Raw genomic sequence first — 23132 nt, 5'->3', positions numbered from 1 at the left:
GCGCTGTCCCTGAGCAATTCAGCTCAAGGCTACCGCCCTACCCCTTGAACCACAGCCCCACTTCCCCTTTTTCTAGAGGTTCACTGGAGATGAGTCTCAGGTCCTTTTGTGCCAGGCTGGCTTTGAACCTGGACCCTCAGATCTCAGCCTCCTGAGTAGCCAGGATGACAGCGTGAACCACTGCCCGGCTCCCTGCTTATCCATCATTTTTGTGGATGTTGACTGGTTCTTCCTTGGTGCCCATCTTTGTCCTCAGAATTCAAGGAGAAATTCATGGAGCCTTTCTTCTCACAAGCGATTTTGTTGCCTCATCTTGCTGAGCCCTCACATCCTCCCACTTCACCCCTCCGTCCCTCCGTCTCTCCCTCCCTTTGCTTTTTGTCAGTCCTGGGGCTTGAACTCAGAGCCTGGGCACTATTCCTGAGCCTCTTTGTGCTCAAGGATACCTGGTACTTTCTCAATGATTTGAGTCATTGGTGCAGTTCCTCAGAGGGTGAACTTACTGAAAGAATGAATAGATTCTGGCACTGTGGTCCCTGTTTTCTTATGAGCTGGTTCCCCAAGTTCCACACTGTCCAAAATTTCTAGGGGGGAAAAATAAATTAGTAGAAAAGTTCAAACAACTAAGAAGCCGTTGTTGGTGTTAGCTTCTAATTTTTCACATACTGCATTCCTTTAACACCTGCCCTAATGACCTCATGGGAGAGGAGAAAGCTTTATGTTACTCTTTATTCATTTCTAAGTTCTTACATCTATAAAGCCATCAAATGTGAGTTATTACTGAAGAATATAGTGTTTAGGGCCGGGAGTTTGGCCTAGTGGTTAAAGTGCTTGCCTAGCATGCATGAAGACCCGGGTTCGATTCCTCGGTACCACATACATAGAAAAAAGCCGGAAGTGGTGCTGAGGCTCAAGTGGTAGAGCTCTAGCCTTGAGAAAGTCCAAGGACAGTGCTCAGGCCCTGAGCTCAAGCCCAGGACTGGCAAAAAAAAAAAAAGAATATAGTGTTTATCAGAATGGAAACATACATTTTTAAGCCAATAGTATGAATTCAGTTTTCTAATGTGGAGAACAGAAGCACAAATTAAAAGCCCAGAGTTAAAACATGTTCAGATAAAAACAGATAGTTATATAAGAAAGCTATCATTGAAATAGTTCACATATGACTGAAGAGCCTTCAGAAAATGTGCATATCAGTCATGAGTAGAAAAAGTCTGATACGGTCTTCAGCAGAGAAGAATCAAGAGTTGCGTTAGGGCTGGGAATGTGGTCTCATGGTAGAGTGCTTGCCTCGAATGCATAAAGCCATGGGCTCCATTCCTCAATACCACATAAACGGAAAAGGCCAGAAGTAGAACTGTGGCTCAAGTAGTAGAGTGTTGAGCAAAAGAAGCTCAGGGGCAGTGCCCAGGCCCTGAGTTCAAAACCCAAGACTGGGGGGGAAGTATTCAAAAACTGCCATTTCCAAATGAAAGTTAAGACAATGATCCCCCTACTTGACATTCTGGGCAGCACTGGGAATTGAACTCAGCCCTGTGCTTGCTAGGCAAGTGCTCTACCACTTGAGCCACGCCCCACCTCAGTCCATGTGTCTTCATTTTTAAGGTATATATGCACAATCAGGACTATTACATTTGGTGCAACCAAAACTACTTATTTTAACTGACTCTGTACTTGTGGGCAGCATACAAGAGTCACTTAATAACGTATTCAGGGGCTGGGAATGTGGCTAAGTGATAGAGTGCTTGCCTAGCATGTATGAAGCCCTGAGTTCGATTCTTCAGTACCACATCAACAGAAAAAACAAAGTGGCGTTGTGGCTAAAGTGGTACAGTGCTAGCCTTGAGCAAAACAAGCTCAGGGACAGTGCCCAGGCATTGGCAAAAACACAACAAACAACCCCAGGAGAGATCTGAGATCTGAGGTTCAAAGCCATTCTGGGCAGGAAAAATCTGTTAGACCCTTATCAATAATGAACCAGTAAAAGGCTGGAAGTTGATGTTGGCTCAAGTGGTAGAGCACCAGCCTGAGTGGAAAAAAACTATGCAAAAGCAGCCCTAACTCAAAGCTCCAATAGCCCCCCGAAATGTACTCCTGAGGTGGCCCTGATAATAAAACCAATTAGTGACAGCACACTATAAATTAGACCAGTCATTTGCACAAGGTCTCAGATCAGTGTTAGAGCGCTTGCACAGAACGTGGCGTGCCCTGGGTTCAATCCCTAGCACCAGGGCACAGCCTATTCTGTCCACAGGTGACACCACACATGCCTATGAAACAGTCTTCTATCCAGCCATCCAGATTCCATCCCCTCATCAGGATAAATGGTCAATGCCCCCTCCACGGTGTTGCCTCACCGCTATAGTTCAAAATGAAGCCCCTGCCTGGGCTCCCATGGTTGTTCATGGGAGCCAAACCAGCATTCATAGGGACTTGAGGCCATAACAGATCCAACATCGGGGATCCCCATGAGGAAGGGCCTCCCCATGAGGAAGGCCTGCTGGGTGAGGATGCTACTGCTCGAGGCTACCCACCGCTCCCCCATTCCACGTACATATACTCAGTTCTATTTTTTTTTTGACAGTCGTGGGCCTTGACAGCATCTGAGCACTGTCTTTGGGCTTTTTCCTCAAGGCTAGTGGTCCACCACTTGAGCCTCAGCACCACTTCTGGCTTTTTTTCTATGTATGTGGTACTGAGGAATCGAACCCCGGTCTTCGTGCATGCTAGGCAAGCACTCTATCACTAGGCCAAACTCCCAGCCCACATTTTGTTTTTGAGGTAAGGCCTCTAGCTGAGATCATGGGTATATTCTAACCATCGGACCTGGCTGCTACTTCTTTTTCTCATTATTGCAAGAATTTGTAAAGAATATTTACTTTTCTGCATGCAACAGTATTTCCCAAAGTGTGAACTAAGTTAAGATCCTGTGAGAGAAAAAAAGGGGATGGGAAGAGAGGAGACTAGACAGAGCCAAATAGCAACACTGCAACACGCCCCAAAAGGTTCAACGCTCTGAAGTACTCTGGCTTTTGGAGGGTCCTGGCTACGAAGGACACTCCTGGAGATAAAAGTTCCCTGGGCTTCTCCAAGCAATGTAAGCGTAGCTCTGCTGTTTCTATGTCACCATTTCTGAGCTGTTAATAAGCTTGAAAGATTGGGATGGAGCTCAGCTCAGTGACAGAATACTTGCCTAACTAACAGGCAATAGGCTCTTGGCTCCATCTTCAGTACAGAAAAACAAGACCAAATAAAACAAAGGAACATTTGTGGTCTAGACACAGTGCACACGCACGCGCACACACACACACACACACGCGCACACACACACACGCGCACACACACACACGCGCACACACACACACACACACACACACACAGAACACACCTTTCTTTCTTTCTTGCTAGTACCAGGGCTTAACCTCAGGGCTTTGTAATCTTGCTCAAGGCAGTTGCTGTACCACTTCAGATGCATCTGCACTGGACATGGAATCCCACAGGCTTTTCTACTTGGGCTAGCTGTGAATTGTAATCTTCTAGATCTCAGTCTTCTGAGTGGCTAGGATTATAGATGAGACCCTCTGGCATCCAGCCACACTTCACGTACGTACGTACGTGTGTGTGTGTGTGTGTGTGTGTGTGTGTGTGTGTGTGTGTGTGTGTGTGTGTGTGTGTGTGTGTGTGTGTGTGTGTGTGTGTGTGTGTGTGTGTGTGTGTGTGTGTGTGTGTGTGTGTGTCCTAGGGCTTGAACTCAAAAGTCTTGGCACTGTCCCTGCTTGTTAATTAGAGGTAAGAGTCTCACAGACTTTCCTGCCTGGTCTGGCTGTGAACCTGGATCCTCAGATCTTAGCTTCCTGAGTAGCTAGAATTGCAGGTGAGTCAGTGATAATTGGCCTCATGTTTATTGAGACAGAGTCTCACTGTGTGCCCACTGCTGACTTCAAACTAACAATCCCAATCCTGCCTCTGCTTTCTAAGTGATGGGATTACAGGCATGTGCCATCATACCTGAGTACCTGTATTTTTATAGACAGATTAAGATCAGACAGTCTAATAAGAATTTCAGTCTGAGGTATCTGTTCCATCTTGCCAGGCAGTAAGAAAAACATGTACTAGGGGCTTAGCACTTAGTGAATTTTTGACCTCATCCTGGAAGTTCAATAAGCCCGTGGGTTAATATGTTAGGAGTATTGTATCTCTGCCAGACTATCACCATCCAGAGAAAACTCACTGACCTTCATATTCAGCAGGCATGACCACTTTACATCTTGCCTGCTAATACAGCCACAACCTCTTCCATGTGAGAGGCACGGGGACCCGGGACAACACGTGTTACTTCCCCTGGCATGCACTCACCTACTGACTGGCCTGCAGAGTAGGAATCCGTCCTCGTTCGGGATCGTTTGTTGCCTTTGGTATTTGCTAGAAAAAGAAAGAGTAAAAATGCTCAAAACTTTGTAGGTTATTCTCTCTCCCGCCCCCCTGCCCTCTTTCTCTCCCTTTTTGATTGTGGGGCCTAGGGCTGTCTCTGAGTTCTTTTGCTTAAGGCTAGTTCTAGAGCCACAATTCTACTTCCAGTTTTCTGGTGTGTTCAATCCTTAGATCTCAGCTTCCTGAGTACCTAGGGCTACAGGCATGAGCCACCAGTGCCTGGCTGTTATTGTCTAATCATCATAAAAGTATAAAAAAATTTTTCCCCAAAAGCTATAATGCTGAAGAATGAACAAAACCCTAATCCTCAGGAGTAAGAGGGCAGGAAGTGTTAGCATAGGACTTGCAACTAGGTACAGATGCCTCAGGCCACAGATTTAGACCTGATGATATAATACAGGTAGCAAAGGAGAAAGAAGTCTGATTTAACCGCAGTGGGTTAGAAGGCTCTTGTTAGTAAATGTCTAGGAAAAGAAACAAAAAATAGCCAAAGATACTGTTGCCTCAAATCACAACGGTTTGCATTTCTTAATAAAATTCTAGTTCAACAGCCCAGAATAAAGAGCACTAGGATACACGCCCTACCTTAAAGAGCCATAGAATGAGCCAGATGCCAGTGGCTCCTGCCTGTCATCCTAGCTACTCAGGAGGATGGAATCTGAGGATCGCAGTGCAAGGCCAGCCCAGGCAGGAAAGAGCATGCGACTCTGATCTCCAATTAACCACCAGAACACTGCGAGTGGCGCTGTGGCTCACAATAGTGGAGTGCGAGCCTTGAGCAAAAAAAGCTAAGGGAGAGTGCCCAGGCCCTGAGTTCAAGTCTCATGACTGAACAAAACTGGCTGGGAATCTGGTCTAGTGGTAGAGTGCTTGCCTAGCATGCAAGAAGACCCAAGTTCAATTCCTCGGTACCACATACATAGAAAAAAAGCTGGAAGAGGTGCTGAGGCTCAAGTGGTAGAGCTCTAGCCTTGAGAAAGCCCAAGGACAGTGCTAAGTGTCATGTGTCAGATATTCTATTTAGGGAGGGTCCCAACCCCAGACCCAGCCACAGATAATACTCACTGTCCATCAGTCTCCAGTTCAGCAAGGGGTCATAGACAAAGGCTTCCAGCACAGCCATGACACTGTCCTTGTGTTCCCGAAGCACTTCCATCACCGTGTGGCATGTGATTCTGTAGTTGCCATCCAGACCTGTAACCTGGGGAAGCCACAGCCTAGTACTAAGGGTGACTCACTGGTACCTTGTGGCCCAAACCAAGAGACCAGATGTGACATGCAGAGCTAAGGCTTTCAAAGGCCATTCCTAACACAAAGGGAAAAAAGAGGGGCCACCACAGAGATACTCAGGACCCAGGGAGCACTAGCAAGGAAGTATGGTCAGAGGACACTGGAAGTGTGCCGGCCCTATTTCCTACGTGCTTGTCATCAGCATCTCCTCACCTCCATGGCATTGGTCAACATCCTTGTTAGCCTAAATGGAATCTTCTCTGGAAATTTCTCTCTGGTCATAGCAACCTATAGGGTCATGAAGAAAGAACGGGAATCCATGATTAGATGCTTGCCTTCAGCTAATGGGAGGTGAAACAGGTGGCCTTTCTGTGCATTGCTTGCTTCTGTCTCATTTCAGTGTAGGAAATTTAGCATGGAAAGGAGCTAGAGGGCAGGGAGGACATTTATCATAAGGATTCAAAAGATGCCTAAAAAGCCAGATACAAACCAAGACAACATACACAAAAAAACTAAAAAATCCAGAAAGCCAGAAAGTAATTCTTTGGAACTATAGTTTTACGTCTGTCCAGTGTGATGGAATTATTCTGGTGGTAAAAACTAGGGATTTAAGATTAATGCTTCTTCTCAGTAGGGAGGGTATATAGCCAGAGGTCCTTGACTACAGGGGCTGTAGGCTAACCACAGGCTAGACTCCATCACTAAGACTGACTTTTCATCATGTTGGCAGGAAGAGAAACAGCATGACAGGGGCCTCTTGGGTTAAGTCTGCCTACAGCAGGGTGAGCTTTCCAAAGAGTTCTGGAACTGTGCCCACCTCAAAGCAGTCCCCAAAGTCGATGTGCAGGATCTTTCCACTCAAACGGTCTAGCATCAGGTTGGATGGGTGTCTTTGAGAAACACAAATGAGAGCAGAAATCACAGATAAGCATTGATGAATGAAGCAACAAGAATGTGAAATACCAGGCCAGGTGTGGTGGCTCATGTCTGTAATCCTCGCTACTCAGGAGACTGAGATCTGAGGATTACGGTTCAAAGCCAGCCTGGCATGGGCATGATTTTCGATTCATGGGACTTATCTCCAATTAATCACCAGAAAACAGGAAGTGGTGCTGTGGCTCAAGGGATAGGGTGGTAGCCTTGAGCTGAAGAGCTCAGGGACAGCTCCCAGGCCTAGAGTTCAAATTCCAGGACCAACAGAAAAAAAGAAAAAAAGAAGAATGTGAAATTCCATTACAGTCACCAGGCAAGTCTGTCCCCTGCCTGCCTTGGAATAAGTCAGACTGTACTGGCATACAGCCTCGCCTCGCTCCCTGGTTTCTTTCAAGCAGCTTCTGTGCCATGATTGAACAGGTGAGCACTTATGACCAGAGACCTCCAAAGCCTTAAATATTTACTATCTAGCCTTTTCCAGAAAAGGGCTTGCAAGCTGAAATGAAGATTTAAAAGCATTTGCTTTGGGCCAGGAATTTGGCCTAGTGGTAGAGTGATTGCTTAGCATGCATGAAGACCTGGGTTCAATTCCTGGGTACCACATACATAGAAAAAAAGCTGGAAGTGGTGATGTGGCTCAAGTGGTAGAGCTCTAGCCTTGAGAAAGCTTAAGAACAGTGCTCAGGCCCTGAGTTCAAACCCCAGGATAAGTAGATTCTGACAGATATGACAGTGGCCCAGTGACCCAGCTCTGTCTCTCCAACTGCATAGCTGTTGTAGGACTAGACTGCTTGAACCCCTAAGCCAGTCTACATAGGATCATCTAGCAGGCTGATTTTTTTTGGGGATGGGATTTTTTTTTTGCCAGTTCTAGGGCTTGAACTCAGGGCCTGAGCACTGTCCTATGGTTTTTCAAGGCTATCATTCTACCCTTTGAGCCACAGCACCACTTTTGGCTTTTGTGGTACTGAGGAACTGAACCCAGGGCTTTGTGAATGAATACTAGGTGAGCACTCTACCACTAGGCCACACTCCCTGCCCTATCCTCATTTTTTAAAAACAAGAATGAATGGGGGAGGGAGGTGCAATGGTACAGAGAGTAATTTTATTCTCAACTGCACAAAACATGATTCCAAAAGAGAACAGTACTCAGGAGGCCAAGGTCTGAGGATTATGGTTTGAAGCCAGCCACACAGGAAAGTCTGTGAAACTCATCTCTAATTAAACACCTGAAAACCTGAAGCAGTGCTGTGGCTCAAAGTGACAGAGTGCTATCCTTGAGTGTGAAAGCTCAGAGACAATGATCAGGCCCTGAACTCAAGCCCCATGACCAGCAAAAAAAGAAAAGGAAAGAAAAACAGCAGACAATAAGAATATAGTCCCTCCTCCCTCCCTCCATTTATGAAGTCCTGGCTTCAAATTCAGATCCTCAGATCTCAGCCTCCCGAGTGGCTATGGTTACAAGTGTGAACCACTGGAGTCCAGTGAGAGCAGTTTTCTTAAGATTCTCATGAGTCAACTCTTCTTTTTTTTTGTGATGCTGGTCCTAGGGCTCTGAATTCAGAGCCTGGGTGCTGTCCCTGAGCTATTTTGCTCAGGATCAGTGCTCTATCAATTAAGCCATAGTTCCATTTCCATTTTGGGTAGTTAATTGGTGATGATGGAGATAAGAGTCTCTCGCCCAGGCTGGGTTTGAACCGTGATCCTCAGTTCTCAGCCTCTGAGTAGCTAGTATTATAGGTGTGATTCACTGGCATTTAGCTTGTAAGTTCATTTCTGAATACCATGACCTCCCTGTCCCTACCCACCATTCTGGGGATTGAATTCAGGGCCTGTGTACATTGGGAAAGTGCTCCACCACTGAGCGCCATGCCCAGAACTCCTCCCTAGTTGCCTTTGTGTTTTCTTTTTTCCCCAGTCTGTACATTTGGATAAATTTATTACAAGGGCTGGAGTTTGGCCTAGTGGTAGAGTACTTGCGTAGCATGCACAAAGTCCTGGATTCGATTCCCCATACCACGTACATAGAAAAAGCTGGAAGTGGCTCTGTGGCTCAAGTGGTAGAGTGCTAGCTTTGAGCAAAATAAAGTCCAAGGATGGTGACCCAGGCTCTGAGATCAAGCCCTGGTGGCTCCTGCCTGTAATCCTTACTCAGGAGGCTGAGATCTGAGGACTGCAGTTCAAAGCCAGCCCAGGCAGGAAAGTCCATGAGCCTCTTATCTTCAGTTAGCCACTAGAAAACCGGAAGTGGAATCGTAGCTCAAAGTAGTGGAACACTGGCCTTAAGCAAAAGAGCTAAGGGAAAGTGTCCAGGTCCTGAGTTCAAGCCCATGACAAAAAAAAAAAAAAAAGAAAAAAAAAAGAAAAAAAAAAGCATAACTATTTTGGTTGGTTTTAGTTCTAGGGAGAGAATTATGAATTATTTGCCTTAGTAATAGTTGTGATTAAGTATATAGTAAAGAAAAGGAATCATTCAATATGGCTTTTTCTGGTTCCATGACTTGATTTCAGGACCTCACAGACTCTCTCTGCCTTCTTGCTCAGCTTATAGTTGGTATTGTATCATTTAAGCCATGCCTTCAGCATGGTTAAGTGGAGATAGAATCTCATAGACTTTTCTGCCTGGATTTGCTCCGAGCTGTGATCTTCCAGCTCTCAGCCACCTGGGAAGTTAACGTTACAGACATGAGCCACTAGTCCCTGGCTTTTATACTGAACTAACCAATGGGGAAAGGAACACTTTGGAACTATAGTTTTGTGTTTCTCCGGTATGATGTTATTATTCTGTTGACATAGACTAGAGACTTAAGGTTGATGCTGGAAAGGTGGTCTAAAGCATAAAATACAAAGTGATTCACTAAAGGGTCATAAATCTCATAGAAAAAGAAAACTACAAGGTAGAAAGATGACTAAAAGAAACAAATTAAATTCACTCACCTATCTCCCAGACCCAAAATATATCCAACCATCGACATGACTGCTAAAGAGCGGGTATAATTGGTTCTTCGGTCAAACCATACCTACAACATGGAGAGTATGAGAATTAAAGTTCGGACACTAGTAACATAATTTCAACAATGGAAGGACATTGATCAAGAGGCACTGTATTCATACATTGACACACTGGATTGAAATTCCTTTGTGTATCTACTTAAAGATAATAAAATTATATTAAAAAGAATGTACAGTAGAATAAACATTCCATCTACAATAATAAGCTATGCTTATTATTAAAGTTATTTATAAACTTGTTGAGCTTAGGTGAGTAAGCTTGTCTTAGTCACATAAAAACTTGAATAAATAAAAATATCCACTCAGGACATCCATTTAAGAGTGTAACGACAGGGCTGGGAGTTTGGCCTAGTGGTAGAGTGCTTGCCTAGCATGCACAAAGACCCAGGTTTGATTCCTTAGCACCACATACATAGAAAAAAGCCAGAAGTGATGCTGTGGCTCAAGGGTAGAGCTCTGGCTTGGAGAAAAGTTCAAGGACAGTGCTCAGGCCTTGAGTTCAAGCTCCATAACTAGCCTAAAAATAAATAAATAAAATAAAATATAACTCAAATAAAAGCTGAGAAAAATCCCTTTTCTCTTTCCTTTCTCCTCTCCTTCGCTTTCCCCTTGTTGAACCCAGGGCCTGGAGGGTGCAAGATGAGTCATGCCCCAATTCTTTTGTTTGCATTTTTTTTTTTTGACAGTTCTGGGCCTTGAACTCAGTGCCTAAGTACTGTCCTTGGGCTTTTTCCTCAAGGTTAGTATTCTACCACTTGAGCCACAGCACCACTTCTGGCTTTTTTTCTAAGTATGTGGTACTGAGGAATCAAACCTTGGTCTTTGTGTATGCCAGGCAAGCATTCTACCACTAGGCCAAACTCCCAGCCTACATTCTGTTTTTGAGGCAAGGCCTCCAGCTGAAATTATGGGTATATTCTAACCATCAGACCTGGCTGCTACTTCTTTTTCGTTTGCAGGGCCTAGGCGCTGTTCTTGAGCTTTCTTTTTTTTTTTTTTTTTTTTTTTTTGGCCAGTCCTGGGCTTGAGCTCAGGGCCTGAGCACTGTCCTTGGACTTTCTCAAGGCTAGAGCTCTACCACTTAAGCCTCAGCACCACTTCCGGCTTTTTTCTATGTATGTGGTACCAAGGAATCGAACCCGGGTCTTCATGCATGCTAGGCAAGCACTTTAACCATTAGGCCAAACTCCCGGCCCTCTTGAGCTTTCTTTACTCAAGGTCAGTGCTATACCACTTGAGCTTCTATTTCTGGCTATTAAGGAGTTTATTGGAGATGAAAGTCTCACAGTATTTCCTGCCTAGGCTGTCTGTAAACTGTGATCCTCAGATCTCAACCTAGTGAGATCTCAGCTAGGATTACAAAAGTGAGCCACTAGCACTCATTTTTGTTTATTTTTCTGAGAGAAGGTGTTTCTATACAGTCAAGGCTGGGCTCAAACTAGAGGATCCTCTGGTCTTAACTTCATGAGTGGTAGATTTCAAGCATGTGGTACCATGTCCAGTCTAAACAATCATCTGAAAAAAAAAAAAAAGTTATGGGGCCAGGAGTGTAGCCTAGTGGTAATGTGCTCACCTAGCATGCATGAAGTCCTCAGTTTGATTCCTCCATACCACGTACACAGAAAAAGCCGGAAATGGTGCTGTGGCTCATGTGGCAGAGCACTAGCCTTGAGCAAAAACATGTCCAAGGACAGTGCTCAGACCCTGAGTTCAAGCCCCAGGATTGGCAAAAAAAAAAAAAGAAAAAAGAAAAAAAAATATATATGGAAGTGGAGCCATGGCTCAAGGTAGTAGCCTTGAGCTGAAGAGCTTAGGAACAACACCCAGGCCCCGAGTTCAAGTCCCATGACAGAAAATGTTTTTTTTAAAGTAAGTAAACAGGGAAGTTATGGGTCATATATATATGCATATGTATATATGAAAAATACTAATTTTCCTTAACATATAGAAGTCATATTATTATAAGCAACTGTAGAAAACAACAAACCACTTCATCTAAACCTGTTCCACCATAGGGCAAGGGTATAGAGTGCCTGGAGGGCCTGGTGTCTGTACCTCTGAGCTTGGGCTTTTCAGCCACAGCAGCTTAGCCAGGTCATCCCCAGCTGTGTTGGTGACAGCGTGCTCAAACACTTCCACCTTCTGCATCAGTGTCAAATGGTCATAGTCCGGAGCCATCTGAATCAGGACACAAACCATCAGTAAGATAATAACTCAGCCAACAGTATAAACGAGAATGAAACAAGCCTGAGGAGCCAGGAAGAACTGGGTTCTAATTTTACCACCACAACCAAAAGGAGAAAGGAACTCATACCACAAATGGAAAAGTGGAATGGCTATACTAACCTGCTGTCACAGGAAGGCCCAGAGCCTGAAGGAGGAACAGCAGGCCTCACTTTCACACAGGCCCAACGGGGTGAAAGCAGAAGAGAGTGACACACACTTCTCTTTCTAATTACTTCTGCATCTACTAACCATGACTTCGCCCCTGCTTTCTATATATTAGGTGAACACATTTATGCTTGGTGTGCTAAAAATCAAATTTCTGGGCTTTGGATCCGTTTATCTCTTGGTCATCTCCGCGGGGGAGGGGAGGAAGGGAAGGCTAGAACTCTGGGCCTGGCGCATGCTAAGTTTGGGCACAGTAGGCTATACTCCTAGAGGTCACCTGCTGTAGGATTTACTTCCTTAAGGTTTCTTCAAAAACGGTTGTTTTGGTAAAGATCTCTAAGTGGCGATGTCCACGCGGGAGCGAAGGCTTCAGGTGCGGGGACGGTGTGGCCTCAACACCTACCCGCAGCATGATGCGATGCTCGATGTTGAGCAGGATCTTCTTCTTCTCCCGGTAGTCCCGGATGAGGGCGTGCAGCGTGTCACAGTGCGGGACCCAGCCAATGAGGCCGGAGTTGGTGGACAAAGGGATGACGGCGTATCTCTGGATGCTAGCACGCACAGGAAGGCAGGGTCATTGTGCAGTAAACAAAGTGCACCCCCTCCCCCTTTCTTTTTGTTCTTTTTTGAGGCTGTTGGGTTTTGACTTTGCTAGGGAGGGGCTCCACTCCTCGAGCCACGCTGCTACGCAGCTGATCAGCTCAGGATCTGCTTTATCTTTATGCTCTATGCCCTGGGCTGTGTAGTGAGGGACCCTCTGTGAAGAATGAAGAACAGTGGAGGGTGGGAGCCACAGTGGCCTCCCCATGACGTCATGGCTGGGGTAAAAGCATCAAGTCAGTCTTTTCTTTTCTCCTTGGTGCCTGATTCAGACTCTTGTATGAGATGGCGCTGACTAGAGCAAAATACCAACAGAACCAACAGTTGTAGAGGGTAAGTTCAACATCAAGATGGCTGCTTCCTCCCTGTGTCTCTATGTGGGAGAGAGACTACTTCTAAGGGTAGAGGACAATAGCTTCCTAAATGAAGAAGACAGAATAACACACTAAGATGACAGAATCTCCAGTCTAATCTCAAACTGCTACATTCTGAGTTTCCCTGAAGGCATTTCACAGTGAGGCACAATTCTGGAGAATCTCCTTGTGTTTGGCACCTCGGTACTTACAACTTTTGCCAGTTATCCAGCTGCACCCTTTTTTTTTTTTTGCCAGTCCTGGGCTTGGGCTTAGGGCCTGAGCACTGTCCTCAGGTTTTCTCAAAGCTAAAGCTCTATCACTTGAGCCACAGCAACACTTTCTATGTTTGTGGTACTGAGGAATTGAACCCGGGTCTTCATGCATGCTAGGCAAGCACTCTACCACCAGGCCAAACTCCCGGCCTAGCTGCACACTTATTTTATCAAGCACATGATAATATAAACAGATGTAGGAGAAAACAGAGGCTGCCCAAAGCTTTGCTGTTTTCATGGTGTTCTGAGCACCTGAGATTTTTCCGCAGAGATGTGGGGTCATTGGCCAGCAGGGTGTTGACCAGGCCAAAGAGCTGCATCACTCGCTCATCCTGCCGCAGGTCTTCATGGCCTTTCAGGAGGAAAACAAACTCATGCCCGTTGCTACCTGCAAGGAAGGGTAGAGGCAGTTAGCCTACCCGAGAACGTCTGGAACCCACTCACCGAAGCCACTAGCGTCCACCAAGGATCCTGTAAGAGCAACTTAAAAGAATCTTTTGGTCCTGTGAATTAAGGACCTTGGATCTGAACAACACCCCAACCAACCAACCATCTTCAATAACAAAACACCAAAAATCAAAACTAACAGCAAATCTGGCCCCTGGTTTGTTAATTTTGGTGCTGGTCCTGGGGCTTGAACTCAGGTCCCAGGCACTGTCCTTGAGCTTTTTTCACTCAAGGCTAGAACTTGACCACTTGAGCCACAACTCCACTTCCAGTATTTTTGTTGTTGTTTGTTGGTTGTAGGGCTTAAACTCAGAGCCTAAGTGTCGTCTCCCTTAGCTCTTTTACTCAAGGCTAGTGCTCTATCACACTGAGCCACAGTGCCATTTCTGGTGTTTAAGTGGTTAATTCAAGACAAGAATCTCAAGGGGACTTTTCTGCCCAGGTTGGCTTCAAACTGTGGACTCCAGATCTTATCCTTTTGAGTAGTTATGATTATACCAGGCATCAGCAGCTTTTTGGTGGCTCAGTGAAGAGGCTCACAGCCTTTCCTGCACAGGCTGGCTTTGAAATACTATCTTCAGATCTCAGCTTCCCGAGTAGTTAGGATTAGAGGTGTGAGCTACTGGTTTCTAGCTGACCCAAGTTGGGTTTTTTTTTGTTTTTTTTTGAGTAGACACTGGCCTCTGGAGAGGCCATCACTTGTAGACCATGATTAACGGGTATTGTTTGGTAAACAGTGCATTTGAAAAACAAGTGATATTAAGACTGAGATGCCTCATTTGAAGTATGAGAGATTGGTAACATACAAAAATCTGGGGGCCGGGAGTTTGGCCTAGTGGTATGATTGCTTGCCTAGCTTGTGCAAAGACCAGGGTTCAATTCCTCGGCACCACATACATAGAAAAGGCCAGAAGTGGTGCTGTGGTTCAAGTGGTAGAGTGCTAGCCTTGAGCAAAAAGTGTCCAAGGACAGAGCTCAGGCCCTGAGTTCAAGTCCCAGGACTGGCAAGAAAAAAAAAAAATCTGTCCTCAAGGAAATTGCTTAAGAGATAAAGAAATAAAAATCACATCCAAGGTCAAACAATTAAAAAATAAAAAGAATAAGATGCGTCATAGTGCCATCAGAGTAATCAGGCCTTCTTCAAAACGGCCCAAGTAGGATAGTGATACTCAGTCCAATGAGTGAATAGTGAATTCAGTTCATCTGACACACCATTATCCATGGAAGGGAGGTTTGACAGTAAACAAACGATATTCAGGCAGCTAGGAGCTGGTGGCTTACATCTGTCATCCTAGCTACTTAGGATGCTGAGATTGGAGGATTTCAGTTTGAAGCTAGCCTGGGCAGGAAAGTCCATGAGACTTATTTCCAATTAGCTACTCAGAAAAAGCCAAAAGTAGACCTGTGGCTCAAGTGGTAGAGAGCTAGCCTTGAGCAAAAGCAGCTCAGGGACAGTACCCAGGCACTGAGGTCAAACCCCAGGACTGCCCACTCCCCCCAATTAATCAGGAGTCCAGAAGCTCCTTCTTCAAAGTATTTTGTCACTTCCCTCAGGGACAGACATCACAGATATCTGGTGCCTCTCTGATGGCGCCATCCCTCCCCAACATTGACTCCACAATCACCTCTCCAGGCACGTGACCACAAGCCTCACTTCAACAAGCACTGCTCTGAGGGAGTGAGGAGCCCTGAGGAGATGAGCCAGGGGAGAGGCTGTCCTCCATTCCCATCCCAGCCAACACGGGGCAGCTAAAGCCTGTCAAAGACTATGTCAGAGAGGGGAGGGAGCACAGGAGTCCTTACCCATGAGGGTCAGCTTGCGCGGCCTCTGCTTCGACGTGATGACTTGTAAGGATGGGGCTATGGACTGGATGCGGATGATTGGCTGGTTGGGGTCATATGTTCCTGGCACAGCCAGTTCAAGGTCCCGGCACATGAGAAGTTTGGGGGACACATACTGCAGCTCCAAGGATGTGAGCTGTGAATAGTTACCAAAGGTTTAGTTTGCTGCCTCCAGGAAGAGATTTTTAAATGCAGGCAGTTACTCATCTCAAAGCCTGTAGGGTGAAAGGAAAGTGTGTGATGACAGCTGCAGCCCCTACCTGGGGCAGCTGCTTGGAGATCCGTCGGAACACATGGTAATAGAGGTCCCAGGCTTGCGTGAGGTCTTTGACATTCCCTGACTTCATGTACTTTCGGCACCACTCTTGGGCCTCCATTAAATCTCGACCATATGCCTGAGAGGGGAAGCAAGGGGCATTTCTAAGTTGGCAAGATGGTCAAAAGCCTCATGAAAACTGCAGAAACCCTGACACGCCTATGGTGGCTGAAAGGTGAGTCCCCATGTGGCACTTCCAGGTCGTGAGGGTGACTTATTAGCAAAGGGCCAGTTAGGGAGATGCGAGGACTTCTGGAGGAAACAGGATTTTCCAATTGAAATTTCAGGAGGGAGCCGAGGGTATGGCTCAGTGGTGGCACAGTTGCCTGACATAGGTAAAACCCTGAGTTCCAGCCCCAGCATGGAAGAGGGAGGGGGTTTCCTGTCACTTAAGTATATTTCTCGTGTTTTTGCTTTATTTATTTATTTAGCCAGTCCTGGGGCCTGAACTCAGGGCCTCATTCCCAGCCCTGTGTATTTGTTTCCTGATTCAACCTTCTGAGTGCTGGGACTACAGTAGTGAAGCCATCATCATACCCTGCTCACTTCTGATGTTTTCAGATCACTGAGCTATTCAGGGTTGGTAGGAAGGCTATGGAGGGAAGGCATGCGAGGAAGGCTGATGTCCTCCTGTGCTCTCATAGGACATACCTGATTAAAGGATGTTTCCTTCAGAGTCTGGGGGCCCCGTTCCATCATAGCATGCAGGGGCTCCAGCACCTCAAACATGCCTTTCACATTTCTCTCCCCAAAGTATAGGCGAGAGGCCTCTTCCAGGCCTTCGTGCCACATCTCATGCCAGAGGATGGCCACGCGGATCAGCTCCTCACTCACCTGCACACAGAGGGAGGAAGGGAGGCATGGGGATGAGCTGTGTCTGCGAAGGCCTGACTGGACAGCCAGAGAACGCATAACACTACTGGGAGGAGGAGGAGGAGGAGGAGGAGGAGGAGGAGGAGGAGGAGGAGGCCATCCTGGGTGGTTACATCAGCAGAGGCCCTGCTGGCTCCAGGTGGCAAGGTCAGTGGAGGCCTGGCCAGTGGATGCCAGGCCAGTGGAGGCCATGCTGGCTCCCGACTCACCATCATGGCCTGCTGGACCAGGGTGTTGCTGTGCTCACACATGTTCTTCAGGATCTTGTTGGCCGCGTTGTGACGGGCTGTTGTGGTAGACTTGGAGGCCACTGTCAGGGGGTAGATGAGGGCCTGAAGCAGACAGGGGGACACGTGACAAGAACCTGATGTGAGCCTTACAAGTGGTGACATAACACCACATAAAGCTACCAGGAAGGGGCCACTCCACCTTGGAGGGGACTCTGAGAACCCCACTAGCTGGACCCCACTAGCTCTCTCTCTCCAAAGGCAAGGGAGAGAGCACCAGCCGTCCAGGTTGTACACTTAGCAGCTTTAGCAAAGGGCGGCTGCCTGAGCAGAGGCTAAGGTTTTCCACATACCTGGGGGTGGTAGCGACCAATGTCGGTGAGGAGCTGGTGAATGAGTCGTCCCACCAGGGGTCTGGGAGTATCAATTCTTGCAATGAGCTGAGGTATGACCTGGTATTCAAAAGAGACCCTAGTTATTCTTCTGACAAACGATCAGAAGATCTGCTCTTGCAACTTGTTTTGTCTGGTCTGTTAGATCCTAAAATGGTTCGTTTTTTCCATTGTCTAGCAAAAATTGAGGAAAACGTGGAGCCTGGACTTGGGGAACAAGCTCTACTTCCTTAATGCTGTTACTCAACCGTGGCTCCAAGGGGACTCACATGAGAATCTGACCACCCGTACCCATCACCCAGCTTCCTTACCTGCAGCCAAGTATCGATCTGGATTGCCTTCACCCCTTCCACTAGAGCTTCATTGACATCGGGCCAGTGGCCATAATCAAACCACAAGGTGAGGACTCTGGAACAGACAACTGTGTTCTCAGCTTTTTTTTTTGCCAGTCCTAGAGCTTGAACTTAGACCTGGGCACTGTCCTTGAGCTTTCTCAAGGCTAGAGCTCTACCCCCTGAGCCACAGCACCACTTCTGGCTTTTTCTGTGTATGTGATACCAAGGAATAGAACCCAGGGCTTCGTGCATGCTAGGTGAGTACTCTACCACTTAGGCCGTACTCCAGGCCTATAGAAAAGGGCAGCAGGAGCTCAGCCCAGATGGAGGAGGAAAGGGACAAGACAGGACTGAAGTGTAGCTGACCAAAGGTGCCAGGTGAAGGAGAAAAGGTCCACGGGCCCATGCTGGGGACTGTGGTGTGACTTCTGTGTCCTGCCACTAACACGGCCTGTGGAAACTTCATCCCACCTTCCCTGTACCTGAGCGTATCCTGGAGGTTGTTGCCTCGGGACAAGGAGATAGACCGAAAGAAGCCCTGGACGGCAGGAACAGTGTACATCAACAGGGTTTTGGAGAGATCCTGGTGGAGGACACAGGTGTCAGTGACACTTCTGCCTCAGCTTTCTCATCTATGAAATGGGTACACTCTCACAGTGACAGCCCTGGCCTTGGTTTTCTCATGTATACAATGGGTGCAATCTCACAGTAACAGCCATGGCCTCAGAGGGTAGGTATGGGTATTAAGGCAGTTATGCAGGAAAAGCTTTTATTAGCATCTGGCACAGAGCAAATACTCGATAAATGGCATTTCCCCACTTAACTGTGCCTATCTCGGGGTAACAGCAGCTTGCTAGACAGTGGTCCAAAGAGGCGAATGCCTCAGGGTGGCTGAGGCTCCCTGTGCAGTGCTCCTTGAGCCTGCAGCTGCCCTGCTACATTCTGGACTGCTCCCCCAGGTCCTGGCCTCCGAGTGGACCTGCAGCTGTGGCGGCCACCCACAGAGAATGGGCTCACCACATGGAAGGACCCCAGGGAGTCATTCCCAGCCCGTGTGCATGCACACACAGCAGAGGTGGACAGGCCATGTGTCCTGTGCCACAGAGAAAACCTCAGACTCCTTCACCTCACCCCCATCCACTGCTCAGAGCTGTGTCTGCCTGGTCCAGGAGCCCCTACCTCAGTGACCTTCTTCTGCAGTGGGGAGGGTGTGGGGCTGTTCTCTGTGCTCTCCGCTTCGCTCTCACTGTTGCTGCCTTCTGTGCTGGCAGCGGCGGCAGCAGTGGCAGCTGTGGTGGCGGCAGTGGTAGCACTGGTGATGTTTGCCCCACTGGCATGACGCAGCTTCTTCTTCTCATCACGGGCTTGGTTCTGATGCTTGTAGTGTAGCACAGCTTCGAAGTTCATCACTGCCCATGCGTGCCAGGCCTGGTGGAGAGTTGTGACACAGGAAGGAGGCGGCTTACTGAATCCAGTGTGCCATACTCATCTTGTCTGCACTTATGACGTAAGATGCCGTGGGGTCATGGGATCATAGCAAGAGGGGCAGAGTGCAGGCCTCGCTTCAAGGAACCTCTGAACCTCACAAACTTGAAGACTTAGGGATTCTGTGAGGCAAACTGACCAGGGCAGGAAGAAGTAGACAAATGAGAGTGTCAGGGCTGGGGATCTATGGAAGAAGCTTGGCACCTGTTTGGTCAGAGGTTCTGAGCTGCCTGCAGTCACTATATACCACCTATGAAGCAGAGACAGAGGTAGAGTTCCATCTGAGCATGGCAACATACAGTGACAGGACATTAAATAAAAATCCACTAATAGTCAGACTTTCTGTATATCCAGGAAATTCCTGAGCCCCTTGCTGAGGAGCTATGACATGAAGGTATCCACCTAACCATCCGCGCAGAGGAGACGGATCAGAACTGAGGAAGAACTCTGCAATGATCTCCACTCAGCTTTCCCATGCTTTCATTCATGTAACAAATACCAACAAATACCTCTTTTTTTTCTTTCTTTGTGGGTTATGGGGCTTGAACTTGACCTGGCACTGTCCTAGAGCTCTTCAGCTCAAGGCTACCACCTTACCCTTGAGCTAAGCCCCATTTCCCATTTTCCAGAGGTTAATTGGAGATAAGAGTCTCAGGTCCTTTTGTGCCTGGGCTGGATTTGAACCTTGATCCTCAGATCTCAGCCTCCTGAGTAACTAAGATTATGGGTGTGAGCCACAGTACCCAGCTTAACAAATACCCCTTTTAAGCCTACTTAGAACTAGGCACAGACCTAGGGTCAAGGTGAACAAGACCAATTGTGCTGGCATTCATACAGTGCTGTGAGAGGAACAGTACAAGGCATGCAAAACTAAGGAGACATACATGCAGTAGAAAAAGCTCTTAAAAATGAATACTGAGGGGGCTGGGAGTTTGGCCTAGTGGCAGAGTGCTTGCCTAGCATACATGGAGACTCAGGTTCAATTCCTCAGTGCCACAGACATAGAAAAATGCCAGAAGTGTTACTGTGGCTCAAGTGGCAAAGAACTAGACTTGAGAAAATCCAAGGACAGTGCTGAGGCCCTGAGTATAAGCCCCAGGACTGGAAAAAAAAAAAATTAATACTGATTGCTGGGAGTATGGCCTAGTGGTAGAGTACTTGCCTAGCATGCATGAAGACCTGGGTTTGATTCCTTGGTACCACATACATAGAAAAAAGCCAGAAGTAGCCTTGAGAAAGCCCAAAGATAGTGCTCAGTCCCTGAGCCCAAGCCTAGGACTGGCAAAAAAAAAAAAAAAAAAAAAAAAATTAATACTGAGAGCTGGGTACCAGTGGCTCAAGCCTGAAATCCTAGCTATCAGGATGCTGAGATCTGAGGATCATGGTTCAAAATCAGCCCAGGCAAAAAAATTTGTGAAACTCACAACTCCAATAAACTACTCAGAAAAGGCTGGAAGTGGCACCGTGGCTCAAGTGGTAGAGGGCTAGCCTTGAGCACAAAGAAGCTCAGGGACAGTGCCCAGCTCCTGAGTTCAAGTCCCAAGACCAGAAAACAAAACAAAACAACAACAAATCCCAAAAATTGAAGTTCCCAGAGTGAAGGTTTTTCTTCTAATCTACAATTCTAAAAGCTGAGTGAAGAAAGTAACTGTAGGGCGTGGTTCTGATTTGGAAGGTTCCTGTTAACCATGAGTTCATTAGACTGGTTTCTACAGATTTGGACACATAGCTGTCCCACAAAGGACAGGTACACCCCACCCCCCCGCCATGACTTTACTGAGGCTTGAACCCAGGGTCTTAGATGCTAAATCCTTAGTGTCAATGGATATTTTTCTGATCAGCATGAACCATGCTTAGAGAACAAGATTTTATTGTAAATGCTTCTATGGTTTTCAAATGCAAGTAGAATCCCAGAGAGATTAATTAAAGTATTAGTGAGTTAAGGAGGTTATGGAAAGAAACTGATGACATTTGCTATACCAAATGGCTATTACCAAGGCCCCTGAGAAAAAAGAATGAAAGAGCAGAATATGTGCTTTCTCCAAAGATGTATATTTCCAAGACTCAGGCTTGTAGCAGCCAGCTACATTTTTTATACATTTCTGTCTTTTTGAAGGGTTTCCTACAATGTAACAGGATGTTACCAAGCTCTTTCCAATAAAAACAAAAAGAAAACAAAACAGAAAGTTCAGTTCTTAGCTGAGGAGAAGACAGGGATTAAGTCAGGAAGAATCTGGGAAGGAACAGATGACCCAAGGGAAAATAAAATTCCAGAGATCCATTCTGTGTCCAGATGCTCCTGAGCACTTCCAGTGCCACATGTAGAAGGAGGGCGGGATAAAAAATATCGTAGCTTCCTTCCTCACACCCTCTCTCGGGTCCTCTAAGGATGGAGCCCTGGAGCTTGAACACGTGAGGCAACTGCTCTACCATTAGTGCTACATCCCAACCAACCCCCAAAAAATCTCTCTCAGTATTGGGGTTTGATCGAACGGCATTATGCTTGTTAGGTGCTCTACCACTTTACTCATACCTCCAGCCCTCAAAATATATTTTTCAGATAAAACAACGGATCAATCTGTCTGCTTCTGTTAAACTGCTAAGAGACTTCCTGAGTCTCTGACACTCCAGGCTCCCTGGCTCAGAGCAGCTCCTGGAGGAGTCAGAGAACTCAGGCAAGTCTACCAAGTCACTGGGCCCTGGGCTCTCTGTATGGAGAAGGCTAAGGTGGGAGCCCAGCTCCGCCCCTTGTCACCTTGTACCAGCTGCGGTCGTGCTCGGTGGCGGCGCTGTAGTACTGCAGCACTTTGGGGATCGTGCTCTCGTTGATGCCCTGGAGGTTCAGCTGCCACTCCCCAAGCTTCAGGAAACACCTAAAAACACAAAACCAAGCCCCCGTGTCATCCCTTCTCTTAGGGAGACCAAGAGACATTGGGGTACCCCAGAGCCCGTCTGGTATTTGCTCTCACTCTAAGAGGCAACGCGATGGGAATGTCTAGCCACATGGATGGAAGGGGCTGGGGTCTGTAGGTGGGCTTTCATGGAGATTTCATCTCTTTTTCATAGCCTTTGTCTTCCAGTGCTGGCTAATAAGACAGGTATCTGGTCCAAGTGAGTCTGCATAGACCTATCTACCCCAAATTGAAGCTCTGTGCGATTGTTATAGAGTTATGTGTCGTATGGACTGCCATATGGCATCTCCCTTCCCCTTCTGCTTCTAATGGCCAGTGGCGATATTAACGTGGACTCCAGGTACAGTCCTCAATGCTTGACTAGGCTCTGCCCATGATGCCTCACACACCTTGGCCACCCCAGAGGGACTCTTATACCTCTGAAGTGATGACAAAACTGAGCTTGACTACCTTATGTAAACATTAAATTAGCAGCAGCTCTGCTCTATTTGGAAGGAGAAGTCTAACCCTGACACCTGACTCTAGGGTGAAGCTGGCACGTGGGTGTTCTTGGTGCTGAGCCTAGGAACGTGTAAGTGGTAGGGGCCGGTGGCGCAGCTCGACTTGATGGCTGCTTGGGATCCCTACTGGAAAAGATGAAAGCCAGTCACCCCAGGAGCCTGACTGGTCCCTGGCTGCAGAAGCAGTTGGAGAGGCAGGGGCGCTCACCGGGCCATGAGCTTGTGCAGCTCCTGCTTGTGCTGCTGGTCCTCTGTGGCAATGGCATGCTGGGCCTGCTGCTGCATGGTCTGCACGAAGTGCTGCATGTGCTGGAAGGCATCGATCTGCGGCAGGACAGAGGCAGGAAGGGTCATGGGATCAGAGGTGTCAGGTGCTCAGGTCAACAGCGCCTCCTAGAACAACGTGAGGACCCCACAGGACAGAAGACCAGGGCATGTTGTGGGGAGGGGCTGGGCTACACTGGGGCCTTCATGGTTTACTCAAGTCAAGTTTTAGCTCTCCTTGGCCAACATTAATTAGCAGTTTTATGAGTGTGGGAAAAGTTCCAGGCCTGGCTATCCCAAATGAAAGTCCTATG

General features: G+C 47.2%; 1 protein-coding gene across 1 annotated transcript in view; it reads right to left on the bottom strand.

Annotated features, from left to right (window-relative positions):
• Positions 1–23132, bottom strand: part of Mtor (mechanistic target of rapamycin kinase) — a 104258-nt gene that overhangs the window by 2888 nt on the left and 78238 nt on the right. Inside the window, exons 36-54 of the mRNA XM_090335829.1 lie at positions 22763–22878; positions 21898–22015; positions 18837–19085; positions 18140–18240; positions 17634–17730; positions 17284–17382; positions 16913–17035; positions 16482–16664; positions 15775–15909; positions 15476–15650; positions 13478–13613; positions 12401–12548; positions 11662–11784; positions 9532–9614; positions 6479–6551; positions 5875–5949; positions 5497–5632; positions 4357–4422; positions 504–584 (exon numbers count right to left, since the gene is read on the bottom strand). Of these exons, the coding sequence (XP_090191955.1) occupies positions 504–584; positions 4357–4422; positions 5497–5632; positions 5875–5949; positions 6479–6551; positions 9532–9614; positions 11662–11784; positions 12401–12548; positions 13478–13613; positions 15476–15650; positions 15775–15909; positions 16482–16664; positions 16913–17035; positions 17284–17382; positions 17634–17730; positions 18140–18240; positions 18837–19085; positions 21898–22015; positions 22763–22878 (2317 nt within the window). The remainder of the gene's footprint in view (positions 1–503; positions 585–4356; positions 4423–5496; positions 5633–5874; positions 5950–6478; positions 6552–9531; positions 9615–11661; positions 11785–12400; positions 12549–13477; positions 13614–15475; positions 15651–15774; positions 15910–16481; positions 16665–16912; positions 17036–17283; positions 17383–17633; positions 17731–18139; positions 18241–18836; positions 19086–21897; positions 22016–22762; positions 22879–23132) is intronic.

Source organism: Megascapheus bottae, chromosome 6 (genome assembly GCF_031878675.1).
Source record: "Megascapheus bottae isolate mThoBot1 chromosome 6, mThoBot2.hap1, whole genome shotgun sequence".
NCBI classification, from domain to species: domain Eukaryota; kingdom Metazoa; phylum Chordata; class Mammalia; order Rodentia; family Geomyidae; genus Megascapheus; species Megascapheus bottae.
Note: the sequence above shows the minus strand (reverse complement) of the source record. Positions and strands in the feature narration are given on the sequence as shown.